We start from the raw sequence: 23,035 nt of genomic DNA, 5'->3' as shown, positions 1-23,035 counted from the left end.
AGACTCAAAAATTGTGAGAAAAAGACAACACTGCTACTTTCTGCAGTAATTTTCAGACCAAATTGACTTGTTAGTCATCCAGCTATGGTTTCACATGCAGGTTTGGAAAGGAACCATGGAATGGTTTGGGTTGGAAGGACCTTAAAACTCATCTCATCCCATCCCTGCCATGGCAGGGACACCTCCCACTGACCCAGGCTGCTCCCAGCCCCTTCCAACCTGTCCTGGGACACTTCCAGGGATCCAGAGGCAGCCACAGCTTCTCTGAGGACCCTGTGCCAGGTCCTCACTGCCCTTCCAGGGAGGAATTTCTGCCTAAAATCTAATCAAAATCCATCCTCTGTCAGTGTGAAAGCCATTCCCCATGCTCTCTTCCTTGCAGGCACCTTCAGGTGCTGGAAGGTTGAGGTTGGGTCACCCTGAAGCTTCTCTTTCCCAGGCTGAGCAATCCCAACTCTCAGCCTTTCATGGGAACAGCCTCTTCCAGCAGAGGGGAGCTTCAGCAATGCACTGGTGTCCAGAAATAGTAACTCAATGCCAACATCTAGATGGGATTTAGGGTTTTTTTAAAGGTTTTGAGCTTTTTGGGGGGGATAGAACATCACCAGGCTTCATCTCCACTCTCCTAAAATCACAAACCATCTGCAGATGGAAAATTTCTTCCATACGAGCTCCTTCCACCCAGGGAGCTCTGACAGCCCAGAGGCTGTTTGATCTCTGGGGACAGTTTATTTTGTTTTTTACAATAACCACCATTAGATTTTCTTTCTACATTTACCCCTTGTGAGCCTTGTCTGCATCCCCTTCCCCTGCAATGACACCCAGATGTCCTACACTCCAGACCCTGTGCATGTGAGGGGCTCAGATACCCAGCTGCATCTTCAAAAGCTCAGATTGCAGCAGCCAGACCCACTGAAGGCTTTTCCCCAAACAAAATCCATCCCCATTCTGCTTTCAGGCACTGGCAGCGCGTGTAAAAGTCCTTAAAATATTTCTCCACATTAAAAAAAAAAAAAAAAAAAAAAAAAAAAAAGACAAGAGGAAAGAGAAAGATACCAACAAAGATAAGAATTTCCATCAGAAGCTGTGCCAACAAGCACTGGAGTCAGAAGGATTTCCAACATCTGCAATGATTAATGAGTGATTGCATTAAAATAATTCACGGATGTGAAAAGCACATTATTGAATGGAGTTGTTTTGGTAATAAGCTCCCAATATAGTTTAAGGGGAAAAAAAAGGAATTAAATGAACATTATAAATAAGAAATAATTAATTATTCAATAAAATAGCGTGCTGTAAGTCAGCTTTGCTGCTAAATAAATTATTTTGATGCTTACTATCTCAACACAGTGATTGAGGGCTCCAACAACTCTGTGTAACACCTTTAACAACAAAATACTTATTTATGATAAAAGAGCACCAAATTGTTCAATATATACATATATCAAACCATGCAGCATTAATAAAAAAACAAATTCCTGTATGTTTAAATCCTATCCTACCTAGAGATTAAATTGCTTTTACCATGAAAATTATTTTTCAGGCTCCACCAAAATAAGTTACAGACTGAATACATAACATGCTTCAGAAAGGTTTTATACAACATTCTTCCTTCACTGATATATTAATTTCTTCTTCTGAATGGGTACACTCTAGTTTTGTCTACAAAAAATTGCCAGGCAGTAAAAAGTGCAGCCTGGCTCATTTTACAAAACATAGTAATTTATCAAGAAGATAAAGTCCATTGCCATAATGCTTGAAAAGTATATTTACCTTCACCATTTTTAAAGAAAACTTACTAGATACTTAATTTTAAAGAAAAATAAAAAGCATTTTAAGTTTAAAAAATACCCTTTTTGATATATTATCAATACTTTTTCCTTCCTCAACAGACCTCCAATCTCCCCAAACCAGGCCTCTGAAAGTAACTGAGCTAAATAGCCTCTATGGGTTAATTGCCAACAGGAATCAGCTGCATTCCCTCAAGTGAAATAAAAATACTTCAGAAAATAAAAGAAAAATCTGAAAACACCAATAGGAAAAAAAAAAAAAAAAAAAAAAAAAAAAAAAAAAAAAGACAAAACAATCTTGCATGGTCTGTTTTTGTCACATTCCTCTCTTCCCACTCCATATCATTTCTTTCTGCAAGTAAAGGACAAAGAATAACGAGAAAAATGTCCTCTCACAAAAACAGGAAGAATAGCAACAACTTGGGTTTTAGAAATAACGTGCCCAAAGCAAAACAGCAGGAGCTGTGCCTCCTATAATTATTAAAATAAAAAAGAACAGTAGCAGTCTAAGAAAACACCAGCAACAGAAATTTCATACAATAACAAAACTTCTTTGATATTTATGATTATTATGTCCTGCCACAGCAAACTCTGGGTGCCCAAACAGTGCTCACATGAGCTGCCAACACCCCTGGAGGTCATGGAAAGCCCAATATTAGCTGGGTGTTAGCACAGGTGAGCTGTAAATGATATTTCTGTTCTGTGAGGAGTTTGGGCTGGGTGGGGCTCAGGGTGTGAGGGTGATTTTTGGTGCTCAGCCCCAAAAGATAAAGATAAAGCCCCTGGGGCTGGTGTGGGCTGTGAGGCCATGGTGATCAATCCCACCACACTCCCTATGGCTGCCTGCAGGGATTTATAGAATTATTTATAGAATCCACAGGTTTGGAAGGAACTTTAAAGCCCATCCGGTCCAAGGCAGGGCCACCTGGAGCAGGAATGGGTCCAGGTGGGTTTGGGATGACTCCTGAGAGGGAAATTCCATTCCCTCCCCGGGCAGCTGCCCAGGGCTTTACCTCCCTCACGAAAAGCTCTTCCTCATGCTGGAGTGGAACTTCTCGTGTTTCAGTTCACGGCCATTGCTCCTCGTCCTGTCGCTGGTCATCACCGGGGAGAGTCTGGCACCATCCTCTGGCACCTGTGAGAGGTTTATTGTGCCTTAAAGAGATCCCCTCTCGCTCTTCTCCAGTCTAACCAGGCCCGGCTGCCGCAGTTTCCCCTCATCAGAGAGCTGCTCCAGAGCCTCCATAAAACCCCCACCCCCCTATGCTTCCCTCACAATGTCCTGTTACTGCGGGACCCCAGGAGCCGCAGGGCCTGAGGGGAGCAGGTGGGGAGCCGAGAGCTCCGGGGCGCGATGGAGAGAGGGCGGGCAGGGGGAAGAGAGCCGTGGGGAGTGAGAGAGAGCGGGCTGGGGGAAGAGATGCGGGGCATGAGGCGGGCCGGGCTGCGGGAGCCCCGTGAGGCGGAGCGGGCAGGGCTGCGGGAGACCAGCGGTGTATGAGGCGGGCAGGGCTGCGGGAGACCAGCGGTGTATGAGGCGGGCAGGGCTGCGAGAGACCAGCGGTGTATGAGGCGGGCAGGGCTGCGGGAGACCAGCGGTGTATGAGGCGGGCTGGGCTGCGGGAGACCAGCGGTGTATGAGGCGGGCTGGGCTGCGGGAGACCAGCGGTGTATGAGGCGGGCAGGGCTGCGAGAGACCAGCGGTGTATGAGGCGGGCAGGGCTGCGGGATCCCCGGAATGTGAGGCGGGCAGGGCTGCGGGAGCCCCGCGGGGCGTGAGGCGGGCAGGGCTGCGGGAGCCCCGCGGGGCGTGAGGCGGGCAGGGCTGCGGGAGACCAGCGGTGTATGAGGCGGGCTGGGCTGCGGGAGACCAGCGGTGTATGAGGCGGGCAGGGCTGCGGGATCCCCGGAATGTGAGCGGGCTGGGCTGCGGGAGACCAGCGGTGTATGAGGCGGGCAGGGCTGCGGGATCCCCGGAATGTGAGGCGGGCTGGGCCGCGGGAGACCAGCGGTGTACGAGGCGGGCAGGGCTGCGGGAGCCCCGCGGGGCGTGAGGCGGGCAGGGCTGCGGGAGACCAGCGGTGTATGAGGCGGGCTGGGCTGCGGGAGCCCCGTGAGAGGGAGCAGGCAGGGGGACGAGAGCTGCAGGGCGTAAGGCGAGCTGGGCTGCAGGAGCCCCGTGAGGCGGGCAGGGCTGCGGAAGACCCGCGGTGTATGAGCCGGGCTCGGCTGCGGGAGCCCCGAAGGCGGAGCGAGCCGGGCTGGGCTGCGGGAGCCGCGGTAGCCCCGGGCGCGAGGCGGAGCGGGCAGAGCGGCGGGAGCCCCGTGAGGCGGGGCGGAGGGAGGGAGGGGAAGGCGGCTCCGCACAGCCAAGATGGCGGCGGTGGAGCTGGAGTGGGTGCCCGAGACGCTCTACAACACGGCCATCTCGGCCGTCGTGGACAGCTACGGGCGGGCGCGGCGCCGCGACATCCGCTCGCTGCCCGAGAACATCCAGTTCGACGTGTACTACAAGGTACGGCGGCGGCCGAGCGGGGCCGGGCCCGGCCGGGCCTGCGGGACGTGGAAGGAGAAGCGGCCCGGGCCTGGCCTGGCCGCGGGGTCTCGGCGCTGCTGGGCACGGCCCCAAGGGCGGCTCGGGGCCTGCGGGGCCGCAGCAGCGGCGGCTCCGGGCTCGGGCCGTGCCGGGGCCTTGCGGCTGCTCCCAGGAGCCGCCCTGGGGCCGCCGTGAGGGGCTGGAGCCCCCGGGGGGACGCGGGGACGGGCCCGGCCTTGGGGGTCGCGGGGGGAAAGTGCTCCTCCCCATTGGGCAGGATGAGGCCAAGCTGGCTGTGCTGGACGATGCTTTTTCCTCTTCCCGTTTTTTTTTTTTTCTTTTTGTAATAATGTATTGTACACGGTGATGTCTGTGTTTGAGGGAGCAGTTTGCCGTGGTCTGGTATAAATGATCTGGTAGGAAGCAGATGGAAAGAACTGACAGTTGTTTAATGCTGTAGTTTATTAGCATTAAATTATTCCTTGGTGAAAGGGCTGTTTCTCGTTCAGCTGCCCCTGGAATATACAGATTTGGTGTAAAAGGTGCACTGGGATGCTCCATTAATTTCTTATTGTCCACTAAACAGGCCTTTCATTCATGTGCAGGAACAGCTGGAAATGAGCATTTGTCAAGGGAGAAACAATGTCTATAAAAACTCCCAAAAACCTAAGATGAAGACTAACTCTCCTTTCCTCTGCCAGCAAATTTCTAAAAATTTAGGAGTTTTCAAATGAAATGATTCTTTAGACTAATCTTTATGAACCAGAGGTAATGACCCATCACATACATGGAGAGTAGTAGCATTCACTGGAGACAGGGAAATTGCCTCTCTAGCATTGAGACAGGCATGAGCATTTTCTGTGTCCTGGTTATTTCATGTCTGCCTTAGGTGCTGAGAAGGATGGAAACCCATTTTTATGACATGTGAGCATGCTTGCAGGTAATGATGTGATTGACACATCAGCTAAAGCCTGAAGATATGAAAATCACAATGTGGAAGAACATTTTGGGGTTTACTTTCAGCTGTTAATCAATCATTGACAAATAAACTTCCTTGGCATTGCCTGTTCTCATGTTCATTCAGGTGAGAGGCTGGTGCTCTGTAGCTTTTAAAAACATGAAACAAAACCTCCTTCTGATGATAGAAATATCCAAGGATATTATTGCCAGCTGTTTAAAAACTGATCTGTAGGTGAGCTTAATGGATCACTGACTTTTCATGCTTTTATTAGCACTCTTGAGTGGTTGCTTTGAATCAGGTTCACGTGGAGTTTTCCATGCTGAAGAAGATCCAGCAGCACATCTGATTTCTGAGGAGACTCTCGAGCATATTTCTTCTGCTTGAGTACCTGGATTTGTCATCTTGCTGGGCAGATGATGATAAAGGGGATAAGTGCCTGTCCCCAAAACAGTGTTTGTGTTGTATGGGCAGTACAGCTGTTGATGACAGTGATTACATGGACTCACAGACTGCTTTGGGTTGGAAGGGACCTTTCTGCTCATCTCATCCCACCCCTGCTGTGGCAGGGACACCTCCCACTGTCCCAGGCTGCTCCCAGCCCTGCCCAGCCTGGCCTTGGCCACTGCCAGGGATCCAGGGGCAGCCACAGCTGCTCTGTGCCAGGGCCTCACCCACCTTGGATATCTTTTTCTAATCTCTAATCTGAACCTGTTCTCTGTCAGCTTAAAGCCATTCCCCTTCGCTTTTCCTGTATTTTCTGTGTTTCACAACTGTGAATAAGTGTAAGGTGTGCTGATAATCCTCTTACCAGCCCACATCTCTGGGGTGTCCTGATACAGAATAAACCAAGCTGGGCCATTCCTGCTGTGAGTGTTCTGTGTTTGTGAGGGTAGGCTGGGCTTCCATGTCCTCAGTGTCATCTTTTCTGTGTAGGACAGCCAGCTTGGACGGGGCCTGGAGTGACCTGGTCTGGGATTGGAAGTGCTTTAAGGTCCCTTCCCTCCCAAACCATCCTCTGTGCATCTCTAGAACACATGGTAACTGGTTCTTGAGACTCTATTTGGATGACAGCAGCATCAAAAGTATCATTCAGGGGTAGCTGAGTGAGCTTAGGCTGGGGACAGCATCCCTCTCACTGTGTGTGGGGTGCTTGCTTTGCTGTTTTGGTTCTGGTGGTTATTTTGACTATCAGGTGGGTATTAAATCCCAGTTCATCATGGTGAGCCATATTCCATATGTTCTGACTGGTGAGTTCCTTAAAATACAAGTAGGGTTCCCAAAGTTATTACCAGTCTCTGGAGGCTAGAAGACCTCTAAATATTTGTTTGACTACATGATGTTTGTTGCTGCTGTGTTGGAGGGTGGGAGTTATTTTTTAGTATCTTGTATTGCTTTCATTCTGTGGTGATTGAAAGGAATAAAATATATTTCCAATCTTTCACATATAACTTGTAAGTAAGTAACAGTTTTTTATCTAGGTATTAGTCATTGAGAAACTGCCACTGCTTTTTGCAAAAAGTAAAGATAGTACCAGTCAGGTTTTATTTTGGTCTATGGTTGTGAATTGTCTATGGCCGTACAAAAGTGTTTTTATATTTGTTGGTGTGAACAGTGGAACTTAATGTCTGCCAGACTTGCCCAGGTTTCCCAACGTGTCCAGGTGGATTCAGAAGCTGGAGGTGAGAGCAGCAGCAGGGAGTCAATGTGCTGCTATTTCAGGGGAAGAAAATGCCAGCAGTGTCTTGGTGGTGTTCCCCAGGGCACCCTCTAACCCAGCTGCCTTTATTTCCTACTCTTTAACAAATGCAGCTTGTTTTTCCTCTACATCTCCCAGAATTGTTAACTTCTGGGATGTGCCTTCTGCACCTGAGTGGGGAATGGGTCTGGGATAGCTGCAGGATGTTCTTGTGCCTGTGATAAGGAGTGGGTCCTGCTGCAAGGTGACAGGAACAGGCAGGTTCCTCATACTGAGCATATTTATCTTCCTGGAGCATTCTCAAACAGTGACTAAAGCTCAGAACAAGTCACTATCAAATAATCATGATTGTGGTAAAACAACAACCCTGCTCTGTTTCAGCAGGGTATCACTGCATATTTTTTTTTCACTGTTTGACTTTTCCTTGCAACCATTAGAAAAATAAGAGGCAGAGCAGGATGCTTGTGAGGATATCCTGGAAATTTCCAAGCCTACATTTGAACTACAAAATATTTTAATGTCTTATTAATCACAGCTGTATTTTGAGGAGCTTAATAACTAGTATTGTTAGAAGTAACACCTGCCTCTGGGGGGAAAAAATAAAAATGTGCACATTTATCATACTTTGTTTCCTTTGGGTGTTTGCCAGGTTTGTGTATATCCTGGTTGGGTTTTTTCCTAGTTAAACTAGTTAGGTTCTCTTGCTTGTTTTTTTTGGGGGGAGGATAAGAGGGTGTGTAGGTTTTAGAAGCCAAAGAGAGAAATATGCTGGATCTCATTTAACTGAGATTCAGCATATGAGCAAAGTGCCAAAATTATATATTAAAAAGTAGTGACAGCTGGAATAAACTGCAAGTCCCAAAAGAAAAAACATAAAACCAAACAAATGCAAAACAAAACAACCCAACCTACAAAAAAAAAAAAAAAAAAAAACCCAAAACCTGAAAAAAGTCAGCTTCTTATATTCTGTAATTTGTTGGGGTAAGGATGAGTTTTGAGGGAGGATGTTCCTGTAAAGAATTAAGTTTGTTGGCAGAAGTCAAGTTTTGAGCTCTCTAGGTAGTGTCTAGTACAGATTTCAGTTCTTCCTTCTTATGCCTCTGCTTTACACTCTGCTTTGCATGATGATCTCATGGCTTTAGTTCTCAAGGTGCTTTGGTGCTCTCTGTCCCAGGTGTTTGTTGCAGTTCCACAGTGCCAGCCTCATCCTGGACTTGTATTGGGTAACAAGGAGTTTCATCCCATGTTCATCTTCCTTTTGGAATGTCTTTTCTGGATTGTGTGGTTCTCTTTTCTTCCAATTGATTTTTCTTGAAAATAATTTGTTCTTGGAACATTTTCTGGTGAGATCATTAACCACAGGAGCAGTTGGAGATGGCATTAATTTGGTTTCTGTCACGTTTAGGTATTCTTTGAACCAAAGAAAATGAACAAGCAGGAATTTGCTGACTGTTGACAGCAAGCAGCAGGATGTCCAATCTCTGCATTGCAGCAAAGGTTGAGTTTACTGCTGGGAATCATTAGAGGAATAATTTCTGTCCATTACACTGCAACAAGCTTGTCCCAAGGCTTTGGTCTCTTGGGGGTTTGATGGGGTGAGGAGGATGAGCTCCCCCTGAAATGAGGTGTGGCTGTGCTGCTGCTTCAGTTCTGAGCTTCCCTGCCTGGGTAGTACAGCCAAGGTCACCAGCACAGAGTGAGGGAGGCTGAGCACCCCAGACCCCCTGAGGGGCTTCTGCAGTGTCCCCAGGGTGAGCTCAGACACTGAGCTCCCTCCTTCTGCTGTGCTTGGGCTCAGAAATGAGCTGTGTGGGGGAAGCAGTGATGGTTTCACACTCATGTGCAACCTCTGTCACCTGGCAGGAGCAGAATGTGCACTCAGTGCTGCTGGCCTCAAATCAGATCCTTCCAGCACCTCTTCCAATTAAAGCTTCAGTGAAGGGGAATCATTACCTCATGAGTTTTTGCCAGTTATTATTATTAACACATGCCTTATTTCTGTAGTCTAAATTTAGATGTGCACTGAACTGTCTTTTCTTGTTGTGTTTCTACTGGTTTGAAACTTCTTGTCTTCTAACTTGTACTGCTCAGACTGCTTGCTTTTTTTTTCTTCTTTTTAACCTATAGCTATGCATTATGTTTCCCCATCCTGATATCTCCCAGCTTCCCTGCATTTTCAGTATCCTTGTTGAGTCTGAGACACCAGAAATCATCATAATTGAGATAATGAGGTCACATCATGAACAGAGGTGTTGAGCTCCTGCTGAACAATAATTCCTATTTCCACTTCATTTCCTCTGGGCTGATTGAGCTCCAAGCAGGCTGGGTTTTCCAGTTCCTGAGGAGAATTATGTGTGAGGCTCAGACTTTGTATCCCTTGTGCTGCACTCTGTGGAACACAAACTCTGCTGCTCTGGCCCAGAGAGCAGAGCAGGAGGGGACTTTGGGGTGTGCAAGCACTGGGCTCTAAAAGTTGTCTCTGAATTCACACTAGTTCAGTAACATTAGTTTTTTTTCCTTGCTTATTTATTTGATTGAGGTTTGCACAGACCAGCCTGGTAGCTGGTGGTGTGCTTTCCAAGGAGAGCTGGAATTTTATTTCTTGTATACCTGAACCATTTTCCAGTAGCAGTCCAGAGGGTTTGTAAATGATTTTGAAATTGATTTAAAAGCATGGAATGTACCTAAATTTCAACTGATTATTTTCAGTAATGAGTCATTTGTCAACAGATTGATTCAGTGAACTGTTGACTCAGGAAAACTTTTTCCTTCCTTGTTGAGTGGGGAAGGAAGATAAGATGGTGGTTTCAGCCCAGCTTTTTTCCCAAATTCTGCTGTTCGTTTGGTACACTGCCCTTCCTCAGTCTGGCCTGATACTCCAGATTACATTATTAGGCATTACAAAACATGCTGAGGAGCTTCTTGGATTTCCTCTGTGATTCTTACTGAAATATCCATGTTTTTCAATCCTTTTCCAAACTGGAGCAACAGGAACATATTTTTCAAGTTGCATCTTCTTCAGTTCCTCTTCTAGAGGATCCTTGTACAGCTGGCTGGAATTAACCCCCATCTGCTTTAAAAAATGATTTAAAAAATATTTTTATTATGTTTAGAGAAAGCTGGGTTGTTTTTTGGTTGCTTTTTTTAAAGCTTAATCCACCTAGAGAAAGACAAGAACTTTAATAGAATTATGATATAATAATAAAATTAAGAGTTAATGCCATTAATATCTTTAATGGGAAATATCACAATGTGGAGCTTTTGTAACACACCCACCTGGACATACAGTTCAACGTTCAGCCTTAGATCCTAAGATCTCAGTCATGGTGGGTTTCTCACAGTTGTGCATGTATGTAATAATCCACCTGTATATTAAATTTATCCCTGGCCTCAGTGCCAGAACTTGTGTGTGAGCTGATGGAGTTGGGAGTCATCTTGCAGGCTTCGAGTCATTTTTCCATAGTTAAAGAAAAAGAAATCCCTGTTGAGTTCCAAATAGGCTAAGCTGGTGTCTAAAGGACATTTCTCTCTTCAGAACAGAGTGGTTCTCTAGAAGTCCAAAGCTCTGTGTTCATGTCAGGGCATGTTTTTATTGAATCAATGTTTTGTTTTGTGTTATGTAGCAAGGCTGTGGTCAGGAATTCTGTCTCTCTGGAGCTTTAACAAGAGAAGCATTTCTTCAGTGCTCCCAACTGCTTCTCAATGAGTGTTAGTGGATCTCCTGGAATTACTTCACAGTTTGACGTATACTCACTATTTCCATGTCAAATTTCCTTTGAAAATGTTGCTGTAACAGCCACAACAGTTCCAAGAGGCTTCCAGCTGAGTTAATTCCTCAAAATGTTTGCCAGTATGTCGAGGGAAGGGGTTACAGGGGTAGTAAAAATCCCAAAGATGTTGTATTTCAAGTTAGAGCAGTGAAAAATTGCAGCTTGGACTTTGGGGCCTGAGCCAAACTTGACATGTGCCCAAAATTATTGGTGTTCCAAATCTGAGGGTCCTGTGGGACCTTCCCCCTCCCCCCTGTCCACCAGGCCATTTATTCCTTGGCAGATCTAGAATCTCATGTAAGAGGGATTCTCTCCTTGCAAAAAGTGTTTATGTAACCTCATAAATATATAAATTTTTAAAAGTCTTACTCTGGTTAATTTTTGATAAACCAGGAATCTCTGGGATTTTGCAAGGTGATGGGAGGGAGTGATAGTGTACTTGAGCATTGTAAAATGTGATAGTAATTTTGGTTGCCTTAAATCCTGCTACAATGCTTTGGGGATGTGTCTGAGTCTCCTCCAGAAACAATCTCATCAATTATTGATGGAAGCCCACCTTCACTTTGGACATGGAATACCAGGCAATTTTTTTTTTACTGCAGAAAATACATTTTAGCTTTTATAGAGCATTCACTATGAGACAGCTGTGCTGAAGGAATGAGAACATTTAACCATGACTGTAGCTTTTAAATACAGCAGCCTGGCTGTTCCTTCAGTGCCAGAGAGAATCCAGCTCCAGCAGGAGCTCTGATCCCTTTGAAGTGCAGGGACACGCTGCTTTATCTCAGCACTAACTTTGCATGCTAACTTGCTCTGTTTTTCAAAATACTTTTTTTTTTTTTTATGTTTCCCCAGCAAAATAGATAGTGAAAAGAAAAACATTCATTTCTGGCAATTGACATTATTAGGTCAAAGTATTTTTGAAGTGTTTTTTGTAGGTCATGTTGTTAAAATAACAAATTTGCTGTGCTCTAGAGCCAGTGTCGTGTGCTTTTATAAGAGTTGACTAGAACTAAATTTCTGGCTGGAGATGTTCTTACATGTTGTGTTTGGAATATTAATTCATCAGCTCCCAGTGTTTGGGGAGAAAAAGGTGAAGCAGGCACCAGATGCTTATCAGTGGAAGCATTTGAAGGCATTATTAAAACTGGGAGGAATAAGAATGTTTTCATTTGAGCGCTGCTGGTGCTGTGGCAGGTGTGCAGTGCTGCTTCCTTAGGTCATGTTCCCTCCTGTGCTCATCTGTGGGTCAGGGCCTTTAAGATAATGGGAGTTAAGAGTTCACAACGGATGAATGGATGTCTCTGACATTTATTCACACAGTCCCTTTGTACCTGTGTAAATCCATAGCATTTATAGCCTGATGTGGCAGAATTTAACCATGCACTGCATGCACAGCTGTCTGTAGTTTATTGTGAGTAACTCAGCTGATAAATTTGCTTATCTGCAGGCACAAATCACTGTGGGCATAAAACAAGCAGTGCTTTTAATAAATGCATGAGCAGACTGCAGTTTTCCCATTTCATGGTGGGGGAATCACCTGTGGAAGCTCAGGTGTCAATGGGGACAGGGCTGGGGCCTGCCTGTGGTGCTGGTGAGAGACCCCTTGCACAACTTGTGCCTTTGGGTTATTTATATCTGATATATTTGCATTGCTGCATCCTAGGTTGTGTTATTTAAATGTCTTCTGAAAGCATTTGGTGTCAAAACTGCCAATTGTAGTTTTTGCTGACTTCAGTCATTTCTGGGTTTTGTCTTGCATTTGTAGGTTTCATGTAGCAGTGTTTTGGTGGTGCAGGAGGGCATAAACACATGGTAATACATCCACAGATTAAAAAAAAACAACCTTGAAACCACCTATGGACCACTCATAGCTCAATTTTTAACACTGAAATTGTGCTCGTGAGGTGAAATCTGATACAGGAGCTCTTTAGCCTGCTGAATTTCCATGCTTTAGAGTCTAGATTTAATCATAAGTTATCTCTGCTAGTAAACTGAATTTCCCAGGAAAACTTAATTTTTTTAAAGATTAATTGACCTGTTGTTTTTCAGCTTTACCAACAGGGCCGCTTGTGCCAGCTGGGTAGTGAATTCTGTGAGCTAGAAGTTTTTGCAAAGGTGCTACGAGCTTTAGATAAAAGGTGAGTATCTTAATAGATCAATAATTCTCATATCAACTCTTAATCTGTCTGGGAAGAGATGTTAAAAAAAGGCATAAACACGGAAAACAAATGATGCAAATCCCCCCAGTTGCTCAACAGAGAGGTCGGTGCCCAGAATCCCTGGGAGTGTCAGTCACAGCACCCATTCCCTGCTGATTTAGCAAATCCTGAGGGAAGCTGGTGGGATTGCCCCAGTTTGGAGAGTTTTCCTGTCAGATATTCCAATTTGTGGTGTTACAGAACTTGACTGTTTTAGATCAGATTCTTTGTGACCGGGATGAGTCTGGAGTGTTCAGCCAACAGTGTGTGATGTTAATGGAGCCATCACTGCTCGTTTGTCTGCCGTGCTGGGGGAGGGGGCTCTGGGGGCTCCTCCCTGCTGAGCTGGGAATGCTGGCTCCCAGCTGTAATCCTGTGTGGGCAGCCTGTGCTTGCCTTGCAGTGAGGGGTGTCCCTGCAAAGAACTTTGTGTGCCCTGGCTTTGTGTGGGATCCATCAGCTGCACCTCACAGCAGGGCTTGGGCTCATCTGCTTTGGGTTTGGGGGAGCTGAGGCTTCATTTCTGCCCGTGGAATTCATGAGAGCCAACTGACTGCTTTCAGACCTTCTTGTGTAACCAAGTTCTGCTTCTCCTTGTTGCAGACATCTGCTCCATCACTGTTTCCAGGCTCTGATGGACCATGGAGTCAAGGTTGCTTCTGTCCTGGCCTATTCCTTCAGCAGACGGTGCTCCTACATTGCAGAGTCAGATGCTGCTGTGAAAGAAAAAGCAATCCAGATTGGCTTTGTGTTAGGTAACTGCTGCTCATGGGCTCCTTGCTTTCTCTTGCAAGCTTCAGTTTATCTAACATTTTTTCCTGTGTAAGATTAGGCCTTTTAAAGAGCTGTGTGTTTTGGAATGGAATTTTTAGAAAGCTACTCAGTGTCTTAAAGAAATATATTGGATTTTAGTATCTAAGAATGTATATGTTTAGTTCAAATAGTTTAAAATTGGTTTGCAGATGTGATGAGGAAATCTCATTATTTTAGTGTAGGTTAGTTTTTTGGGATTTTTTTTTTTTTTTTTTTTTTTTACAGAAATCTGTGGGGGAACTCTGTAATACTGAAAACCAAAGTATTGTTATTCCTTCAGCTGTAGGAGAGTTCTCCTCTTACATTTCATCCTTCCAGGTCAGGAGGGTTTGACCTTGACAGGATTTCTGTCTGTAGATGCAGGTCTCTGAAATAAGTGATTGTCTTGCAAGACCTGAGCAAACCCTTTTTCTCTTGGAAATGTGTTTTGTTCTTCAAATTGCTGTTTGCTGCTGGTTTTTGCAGGGGGGTTCCTGTCAGATGCAGGCTGGTACAGTGATGCTGAGAAGGTTTTCCTTTCCTGCCTTCAGCTGTGCACCCTCCACGATGAGATCCTCCACTGGTTCCGTGCTGTGGAGTGTTGTGTGAGGTGAGCTCACCTTGAATTCCTGGGAAACCTTGGAGCCATCCAGCTCCAGATGCTCCTTTAGTGTTCTGCTGCACCCAAACACTTCCCTGGCTAGAGCTGAAGATCAGGAGGTGCTTGTTTTACACTAATCCCTGGATTTTCAGCTTCTAAGTTGGCAGCACATTACAATGGATTAAAAAACCCAGTGTTTTGCTGTCCTGTGTAATCTCTCCTGGGTAACACTGCTGGATGGTAAGAGTGGTCCAGCAGTTCTTGTTTTCCCAAGGATTTTTGCATGTGAAGGAATGTTCTGTGTTGGACATTGCTGAAGTTCTTTTTACTACAAAGAATTTGGCAAATCCAGATGCAAACAATAGAGATACAGTTGAGCAGAAATAAAGGCAAGACTTACTTTTCCTGTTTCCAGATCCAGCAAGAGAACTTGCTCCATGCTGAGTGCTTAGCTCTGGGCCTGGGTAAAATCTGGATGTACAATTCTTGTGGGCACCTCCAGCCACAACTGAAAACATTTGGAAAAGATTTTTTTTGCTGTTAGAGTGTTGAAGCTGCCTTGCTTTCCTCAGGGCCTGCAGGGGTTCACATTTCATTGACAGAGGTCTCTGTGCTCTTCCCCCTGTGTGTTGAGGTGTGATGAACTGCAGGCAGGAGCTGGCTGGGTTTTGTTGCTCTCACCATGACCAACCTGGTTTTGCACATTCCAGCTGTGCCCATGGGCACCTGGAGGCTGCTGGGCAGAGTTTTTTATTTTTTTAGCTGCTATAACAAAGAACAAAGCATGTGCTGTATTTATCTGAATATAGAGCAAAACTTGTTTGGAAAGCTGCTCCAAAAAAAGCCCTGCATCTTGTTTCTGGCTGGGCAAACATGAAGAGTGAAGAGGCTTTGCCAAGAGCTGCTGCTGTCCTGTGCCAGCCCCAGGGCCATGGCAACACTGCTCTGCCTGCTTCTGCTGGCTGCCATTCCAGAAATGCTGCCAGGAGCTGGGCACACAGATCCTGCTTCCTATTCCTGATGGATGTAGAGCCTTGGTCCTTTGCCTTCTAATTAATCTAAAAAAAGTTTTCTCGTTGTATCAGGCTCTTTGGCAAGCTGGAGAAGTTGCTTAAAAATAACTCTGTCACCTTCTCCAAATAGAAATGAAAAGAGGGGAAAGAAAGGGAGGGTAAAAAAGGGGACTGTCTCTGCTGGGCAATAGTGTGGAAATGAGATTTTCATTCTGTGCTAGAAGAAAGCATCCTGTGTTAGAATGAGCCCTTCTGACCTGGGTGTTGGCTCTATTTGGTAGAGACATCCATTGTTACCCTGGAGCTCTGCTGGGACATCACCCTCTGGGCAGCAGGGGAATGGGAAATGTTCTGGCATCTCCCAAACTCTGCATGGTTGGAGTTGTATCAACCTGAAAGAATGTCAGACACTTTGAGAAGGGCTAAATCTGTAAAATCCCAACACCTTTGTGTGGCAGAGTGCAGTTGTTATACTCAGTTTACTGCCTTTCAGCTTGAGAATAAACTTTGTGTTGCTACCACCTGATCCTCACTGCAGGAGGCTCTTGCACTGGAGCTGGGGGGATTTTCAAGAAACAAAATTCAAGCCCAGCTTTTGAAAGTACCACACATTTTTAAAGTGGCAGCTCTTGCTCTAAAGCTAACAAGTCAAAATCTCTGGGAGCTGAATAAATGCATTGCAGTATTAATGAAACAGTTTAAAAAGTGTGAAGTTTTGTGTTAGTTAAGCACAACTTGGTATTTCCTTGTCCTGGCAGTAGTAAATTCTGTGGTGTGAGGTTTCCCTGAGCTTCCCTGCTTTCCTGGGAGTGTGGTGCTCCTTTTGGTTTGCCTTCTCTCATTATTCTGTGTTGAACAATAAGGTACAAATGCATCACACAAGTACGTGGTTCTCCCACTTCATTGTTGCACATTTGGCTGATTCTTGGGTTGTTTTCTTCTGGTGGTTTCAGACTTCCTAAGCTGTGTTGGCTCTGAGAGGCTGAGTTGCTGGGGGAGGTTAGTCCCCAAAAGCTGTTATTGCAGACATCAAAGGAGCTTCAGAGCCATTAGCATAAATGTCCCGAGGCCTTTTCTCTTCCTCTTGGCTTTATCTCCTAAGATTCCTGTGGATTAATAAAGGATTTTTTGTTACTCAGAACTGGATCACATAAACTCTGCTTATCCTAGAGGATTGGCTTAGGTTTAGCTTGGTTTTTGGGGAGATTTCTTTGTTTCTAGACGCTATCACTGAAGCATCCAGACACTGGATATGATCTTTCCCAGGAGCTTATCTAAATTGCAGTGCTATCCCCACTGGCTTATTCCATTACATGGGATTTGGGCTCTGTGGTTTTGATGTTGCAGAGCAGCTCCCAACTGAATGGTGTTGGCAAAATTGTTTTTTTTCTTTAGAAAAACTGTTTATTTAATTCTTCTCTCATTTCTTTATAATTCCCGTCTCTTGTTGCTGGAATGTTCCTGTGACCAGGCACACAATGCACTTGTACATTGTGTTTGGTTCTGAGGCTTTATTTAAGGAGAAATGTGGGTGTTGCTTTTTGCTGTCTGTTGTTGAGCCATGGTGCTGTTTCCCACTGGAGAGTTGGAGTTTTTGTAGTTTTGCAGGGTTTTGAAGGGCTTTTCTTGTGATGTTCTCTTTGTGCAGCAAATGCTCATGTGTCATGTGCTGAACTTCACTGCTTAGGAAAATGGGAACTTTATTTCCTTTCTTGTTACTGTTTGAGTTTGGTGATGCATTTGGGTGTGAAACAGGGACAGCGTTGGACAGGCTGAGGTTTTGGGATGAGCTGAGGGGAATGACTGCAGTAGCTTAAATCTCTACTTGGAGCAAGTGCAAAGGTTTAGAAAAGAAACTGAGCAAAAACTTCACTGTTCACTCCTCCCCCCTTAACAATTGATTGGAAGTTTTACCCTAAAGTATCATCTCAGGACTAAAATGCTGTTCCTGTACATTAACCCACATAGTCAGAGTTTGAGCCTCTTTGCAATGCAGCTTCACATTCTGCTTCCCTTCCCTCTGTGCAGTTCTTTCCCTGTGCTGTTGCCCTGATTTCCCAAGCCTTGCCTGGTGTTCTCAGTTTGTTACTCACTGTCTAATGACACATTTCCAGCAGGGACAGTGGAGGTTAATTCACCAAAATTCCATGTCTGCTCCCTGGCAGGTGCTTGCCATGCAGCAGGAGCAGCTGCCCTGGCTGGGAATCCAGCTCTGCCCTTGGGGCTTGGAATATCAAAACACACCCATTGCAAATGCACCTCATTAAAGCCAGTGAGCATCAGCCTGCACTAATGCACAGATTCTTTACTTTTATTTATAATAAGTGCCACAAGCTGGAAGTGTTACCTCTCTGGAGGAACCAGGAGTAGGTTTCACCAGTGCTGAATGTTACTGGCTGTGTCTGGGTGTTGATCCTGCAGATGGGAAGGGAGCAGGGGTAGGAGAGGGAAGAGCAGGGAGTGTTTGAGCTGTGGTAAATAAAATGGTCTGTCCTGGGGGAGCTGGGCCTCATGTGGAATGGATGGGACTAAATCTTATGTGAAGACCTCCCCCAGGCCCCACAGTACAAAAATGCCCCCTTGGAGCTACTGGGGGTTTGTGGGGAAAGCATAGGGATGCAGGAAAATGAGCTGTGTTGTACTGACTGTGGCTGTTTGAGGCTCCACCCTTTGGGAAGGAGGGGAAGGGATTTCAGACTGTGTAGGGCAGGGCTTTGGGAGAAGAACTGCATCAGCACTGGGAAGAATGGACTTTATGGAAAATAACACACAGAAGCACCACACCAAGATGGTTCAATGCAAAACTGTGTCAATAGGAAAAATTCCTGCCCTGTGCTGAGCTGTGAGTGAGCCCAGGCAGGGCAGCTCCACCCTGAGTGTCCCCCAGGAGCTCCTGGTGCTGCTGCAGGCAGAGGCTTCTGCAGCTCCCTCAGCAGCTCTCTCTGCATCCCCCCAGGTTGCTGCACGTTCGGAACGGGAACTGCAAGTACCACCTGGGAGAGGAGACCTTCAAGCTGGCCCAGTCCTACATGGAGAAGCTGGCCAAGCACGGGCAGCAGGCCAACAAGGCAGCGCTCTACGGGGAGCTCTGTGCCCTGCTCTTTGCCAAGAGCCACTACGACGAGGTGAGTGGGGCTGGGGCTGCCCTGGCACCTCCTGCATGTGCCTCCTCAGTCCTGCTCCTGCTCCCCTGGGCCCTGCCAGAGCAGGAGTTCATTGATCTGCTGCTGCTTCCATGTGCTGTTCTGTGTAGTCTCTTCACAGCACTTGAACCAGCATGACGTGCAAGCTTGCCTGTGTGTTGGCCACCTGTAAATGAAATATTGTAAAAGTTTATTTTAATAATTGAAAATTAATAGCAGAACAGAGTCTTTGCACCTGGTTTGTAAAACTCCGTGTGAAGTGTAACTACTCCATAAACTGGTTTTCCTTTAACCCCCAAGTTCACTGACAGAGTGTTGTCCTGCACAGTGGGAATTGTGAGGATTGCTTAAGGATTATAAAATACCTGTTCTGTCTGTAAAAGTCATTGTAATATTATTAACCTTAATTAATATGGAATACTCACATATTGACTATTAACTTTAGAAGTGGCTTTTAAGTCTGTCTTAAGACATAACTGGGCAATTCATTACACATAAGCAATCAAGCTGTATATTTTAAATTTTGGAATGTAAATGACCAGCTTTTCAGGGGCAGGTAATACTTTTTTATTAATGTTACAATGTTGTGGAGTTCCAGCTTCATTGTGTTGGTGCCTTTCTTTCCCACAGGCCTATAAGTGGTGCATAGAAGCCATGAAGGAAATCACAGTTGGGCTGCCTGTAAAAGTAGTGGTGGATGTGCTACGACAAGCATCCAAGGTGAATCTAAAATGCCCCCCTTGCTTTGGGTACTAAACTGCTGCCAAGAACGGCTGAGGAGATGCTCTTACCTCCAGAATTCTCCTCAGGGGACCCTAAGGGTTGTTGTTTGTGTTTGTCTCAATGGGTGGGGGGTTTTGTTTCTGTTTGTGTCTTTCTGAAACTGAGTTAGAGCTGCAGGAGTGACCATTGTGACAATGTTCCCCTTCCCTGGAAGGGCTCTGATCCCTCTTGGATCTGGTCTGGGTACAGCACAGTCCACCCAGTCAGGAAGCATAAAATAAATTTAGTAATGCTGTGCTCGTTCTGTTAAATAACCAAAGAGTCCTTTAATAACCACAGTGATATTTTGAAATCAAATACAACAGTAAGTGTGGCAGTGTCTGGGGTGCTCACGTGCTTCCCTTCCCTGCCAGGCCTGTGTGGTGAAGCGGGAGTTCAAGAAGGCTGAGCAGCTCATAAAGCACGCTGTGTACCTTGCCAGGTAAGGGCCATTCCAGAAAAACCTTCTGAAATCATACTCAGCTTGGCCCAGTTGTAATGGGAGTGTGTTTGTGCAGGGAACATTTTGGAGCCAAGCACCCCAAGTACTCTGACACGCTACTAGACTACGGATTTTACTTGCTCAACGTAGACAATATCTGCCAATCTGTTGCCATCTATCAGGTAGGCAGCAGGACTTGTTTCCCTTTGTTTTTCATCTCTCAGATGTTGTAGTTAATTCATGGAGATAGAGAATAGTTGATTTAATTACTGCACTCATCATGTTTAAAAAAAACCCAAACACCACCAGCGATGAGGTTTTCCTGTCTTTGTCTTCCTCTGACTCATGTCTTTTTATATTAGTGTCTCAAATATGTAGAGATTTTTCAGAACAAGTAGATTGATCATGGAGGTGAATTTGGGGTTTTTTCCTGTATTAGCTGATGAAATTGTGTTTTTGGAACCCTTGCAGACAGCGCTGGATATCCGGCAGTCAGTATTTGGAGGTAAAAACATCCACGTAGCTACAGCTCATGAAGACTTGGCTTATTCCTCATATGTTCACCAGTACAGCTCTGGGAAATTTGACAATGCACTGTGAGTACAACACACAGCACACAGTTAGTGCTGTAAATGAAGAAAAATGTTAATTGCATTAATAGTCCTAATTTTTTTATCAGTCAACTGCTGGTGTACATAAACATATCCTGAATTTTTTATTTCTACTCTCACAGATTCCATGCTGAACGTGCTATTGGCATTATCACTCACATTCTCCCAGAAGACCATCTCCTTTTGGCCTCTTCAAAGAGGGTTAAAGGTACTTCCTTTTGTGTGCATTATTTGGATGTGTTCATCTGGTCCCTCCCAGGCAATGTAGCTTGAGTTGTCTTTTTCAATGGAAGTGTTTACACTTGTAAAATACAAAAAGATAAAACTTAGCCAGATGAGTGGGAGTGGGGGTATGAAATTACAGAAGATAAGAAGTGTTGGGAGCTGGACACAGCAGTGTGGGAGTTTGTGGCAGACAGAGAGCCTGGTGAGCTGTGTCCCCACGTGTCTGGGGTGCCTGGCTGTGGGCACAGTAACAGTTCTGTCTCCTGCCCCCAGCACTTATCCTGGAGGAGATTGCCATAGACTGTCACAACAAGGAGACAGAGCAGAGGCTGCTGCAGGAGGCTCATGACCTGCACCTCTCCTCACTCCAGTTGGCTAAAAAAGCCTTTGGGGAGTTCAACGTGCAGACAGCCAAACACTACGGCAACCTGGGCAGACTGTATCAGTCCATGAGGAAGTTCAAGGTAAGAATTCACTCCTGACCTAAAATCTGCAAGGCAGCTGAAATCTGTCACTACAAATGAGGGGTTTCAATGTCCTCAATCCTTGAGTTCAGTTGGTTGTTCTGTGCTTGGAAAACTTGTGATTTGTCATTCATCCCAAAAGCTTTGTGCAAAAATAATCCCTGGAGATGGGGGATGCCCTCAGAGGGGGACAGCTTGGTGCTGTAATCTGCTGATACTTAACTAAAGGATTTGGAGAACTTGATTTATGTTTGGCTTTGTTACTTTTTGCCTGTTACAAAATGCTACTGAGCTGCTACATAGTTAAGTTTCTTTAAACTGACTTTCCCTCTTTTTCTGGGGTGGTGAGTGGTATCTGACTGACCTGTGTGAATCTGGCCCTGACAGGAAGCAGAGGAAATGCACATCAAGGCAATCCAGATCAAGGAGCAGCTCCTAGGGCAGGAGGATTATGAAGTTGCCCTCTCCGTGGGCCATCTCGCCTCCCTCTACAACTATGACATGAACCAGTATGAAAATGCTGAAAAGCTTTATCTGAGATCCATAGCAATTGGTGAGTGACTGCAGGAGGCTTCAGTTAAAGCTTTTAGAAAATAATTTGGCTGTAAGTCTCTAGCCAACATGCTGTGGCTAGAGCATAACTGGATAATGTAGGCAAATTTTGTTGGTAAAAATAACCTGAGAACTCAGATGCAGCCAGTTCTCAATTTGCTTTTTTCTCTTGGATTTCTTTAGGAAAGAAGCTTTTTGGTGAAGGATACAGTGGACTTGAATACGATTACAGAGGTCTCATTAAACTGTACAATTCCATTGGCAATTATGAGAAGGTGTTTGAGTACCACAACATTCTGGCCAACTGGAACCGCTTGCGGGACCGGCAGTTCTCGGTGACGGATGCGCTGGAGGACGTCAGCACCAGCCCCCAGTCCACGGAAGAAGTGGTCCAGTCTTTTCTGATGTCTCAGAACCTCGATGGACAGAGCAGCTAAGAACTTGGTCAATTAACCAGTTAAGGTTTTTTCCCCCAGGTTACAGGGGGAAAAGTCATACTGTGAAATCTCTAAACCATGTAGTTCTCTGGGGGCTGGAATTTGCATTGAAACACTGGTCCAGTCTGCTGAAGAGTGCCCATACGGATGAATGTGTGTTAAATTCCTCTCAGCATGTGTATGGCATGTTTAGTTCGGCTCACATTTTTAACTTGGTATTCCCAAAAAAAAAAAAAAACCCCTTCTTTCTCTCTTCTTTCAAAAGAAGCTACTTTGCAGAAAGTCTGCAAGAAAACATTAAATAAAACTGTTTGAGTTCAAAAGAGTTGCATTCTTATTACGGATGGAAGGTTTCATCGAGAGCTTTCTGCTGATTCACAGAGAGAACAAAAGCTCTACTCTGAGGAGCTGTAGGAGAAAGGTCTTGCTGCTGTACCAGTGTAGCAAAGCTCATGGTAAATGGCCAGCAAAGGGAGGATGTGCTGGCCTTGGCTGCTGCCTTACCAAGAGAAGTGGCAAAGCCCCACTCTGGAGAGCACCATCCACTCGTGAGTGCCACCTGTGCTGTTGTGGATGCCCTGAACTGGACCAGTACAGATCCCATAGACCAGCAAGCACAGTGTCCTCAGTGCCACCACCTGTGCTCCCTGAGCAGGACCAGGACACCACAGTGGACCAGCCTGCTAGAAACTGCTTTTGGACCAGTGGCTTTAATTTAATATTTCTGCCCCTGCATTCACTTTGACAGTAGAACTCTCTCATTTAGGTGTCTGATCAGTGCAAATGGTATCCATGTGATAGATCCAGAGCTAGGAAGTGAATTGATGGTTTGTCTGTACCCAGTGAGCTTCTGCAGAGATTGCTGGCAGTGCCACAGCTCCCCACGCTCCACTCTGCTGCAGCCGCTCCTCCCTTCCTCTCCTGTGGGCTCTCTCTGCTAACAGAGGCCATTCCTTGTTTATACCAGTGAAGAGTTCTGTATTCCAGTCCAGGTCATTTTCTGTTTCTGGAGAACACAGCTTACTGTACAGTTTGCAGG

At 45.6% G+C, this 23,035-nt stretch overlaps 1 protein-coding gene across 1 annotated transcript; it reads left to right on the top strand.

The window, feature by feature from the left end:
* Positions 1 to 4,099: 4,099 nt before the first annotated feature.
* Positions 4,100 to 22,319, top strand: APPBP2 (amyloid beta precursor protein binding protein 2). The gene is made up of 13 exons (XM_056506667.1): positions 4,100 to 4,305; positions 12,806 to 12,894; positions 13,558 to 13,709; positions 14,233 to 14,356; positions 18,317 to 18,485; positions 19,134 to 19,223; positions 19,640 to 19,707; positions 19,784 to 19,889; positions 20,179 to 20,303; positions 20,441 to 20,526; positions 20,817 to 21,007; positions 21,395 to 21,560; positions 21,743 to 22,319. Exons 1-13 carry the CDS (start codon positions 4,165 to 4,167, stop codon positions 21,994 to 21,996), a joined length of 1,761 nt encoding a protein of 586 aa, XP_056362642.1. The 5' UTR covers positions 4,100 to 4,164; the 3' UTR covers positions 21,997 to 22,319.
* Positions 22,320 to 23,035: the final 716 nt, after the last annotated feature.

The sequence above is a fragment of the Oenanthe melanoleuca genome, chromosome 19 (assembly GCF_029582105.1).
Source record: "Oenanthe melanoleuca isolate GR-GAL-2019-014 chromosome 19, OMel1.0, whole genome shotgun sequence".
Taxonomy (NCBI): Eukaryota; Metazoa; Chordata; class Aves; order Passeriformes; family Muscicapidae; genus Oenanthe; species Oenanthe melanoleuca.
Note: the sequence above shows the minus strand (reverse complement) of the source record. Positions and strands in the feature narration are given on the sequence as shown.

Bases quoted from the DNA above. Each gene is read 5' to 3' on its own strand.
- APPBP2 (XM_056506667.1), top strand. From the start codon at position 4,165: ATGGCGGCGGTGGAGCTGGAGTGGGTGCCCGAGACGCTCTACAACACG. The intron at 19,224-19,639 runs GTGAATCTAAAA...CTTCCCTGCCAG, and splicing joins TGCTACGACAAGCATCCAAG to GCCTGTGTGGTGAAGCGGGA. The intron at 19,708-19,783 runs GTAAGGGCCATT...GTGTTTGTGCAG, and splicing joins CACGCTGTGTACCTTGCCAG to GGAACATTTTGGAGCCAAGC.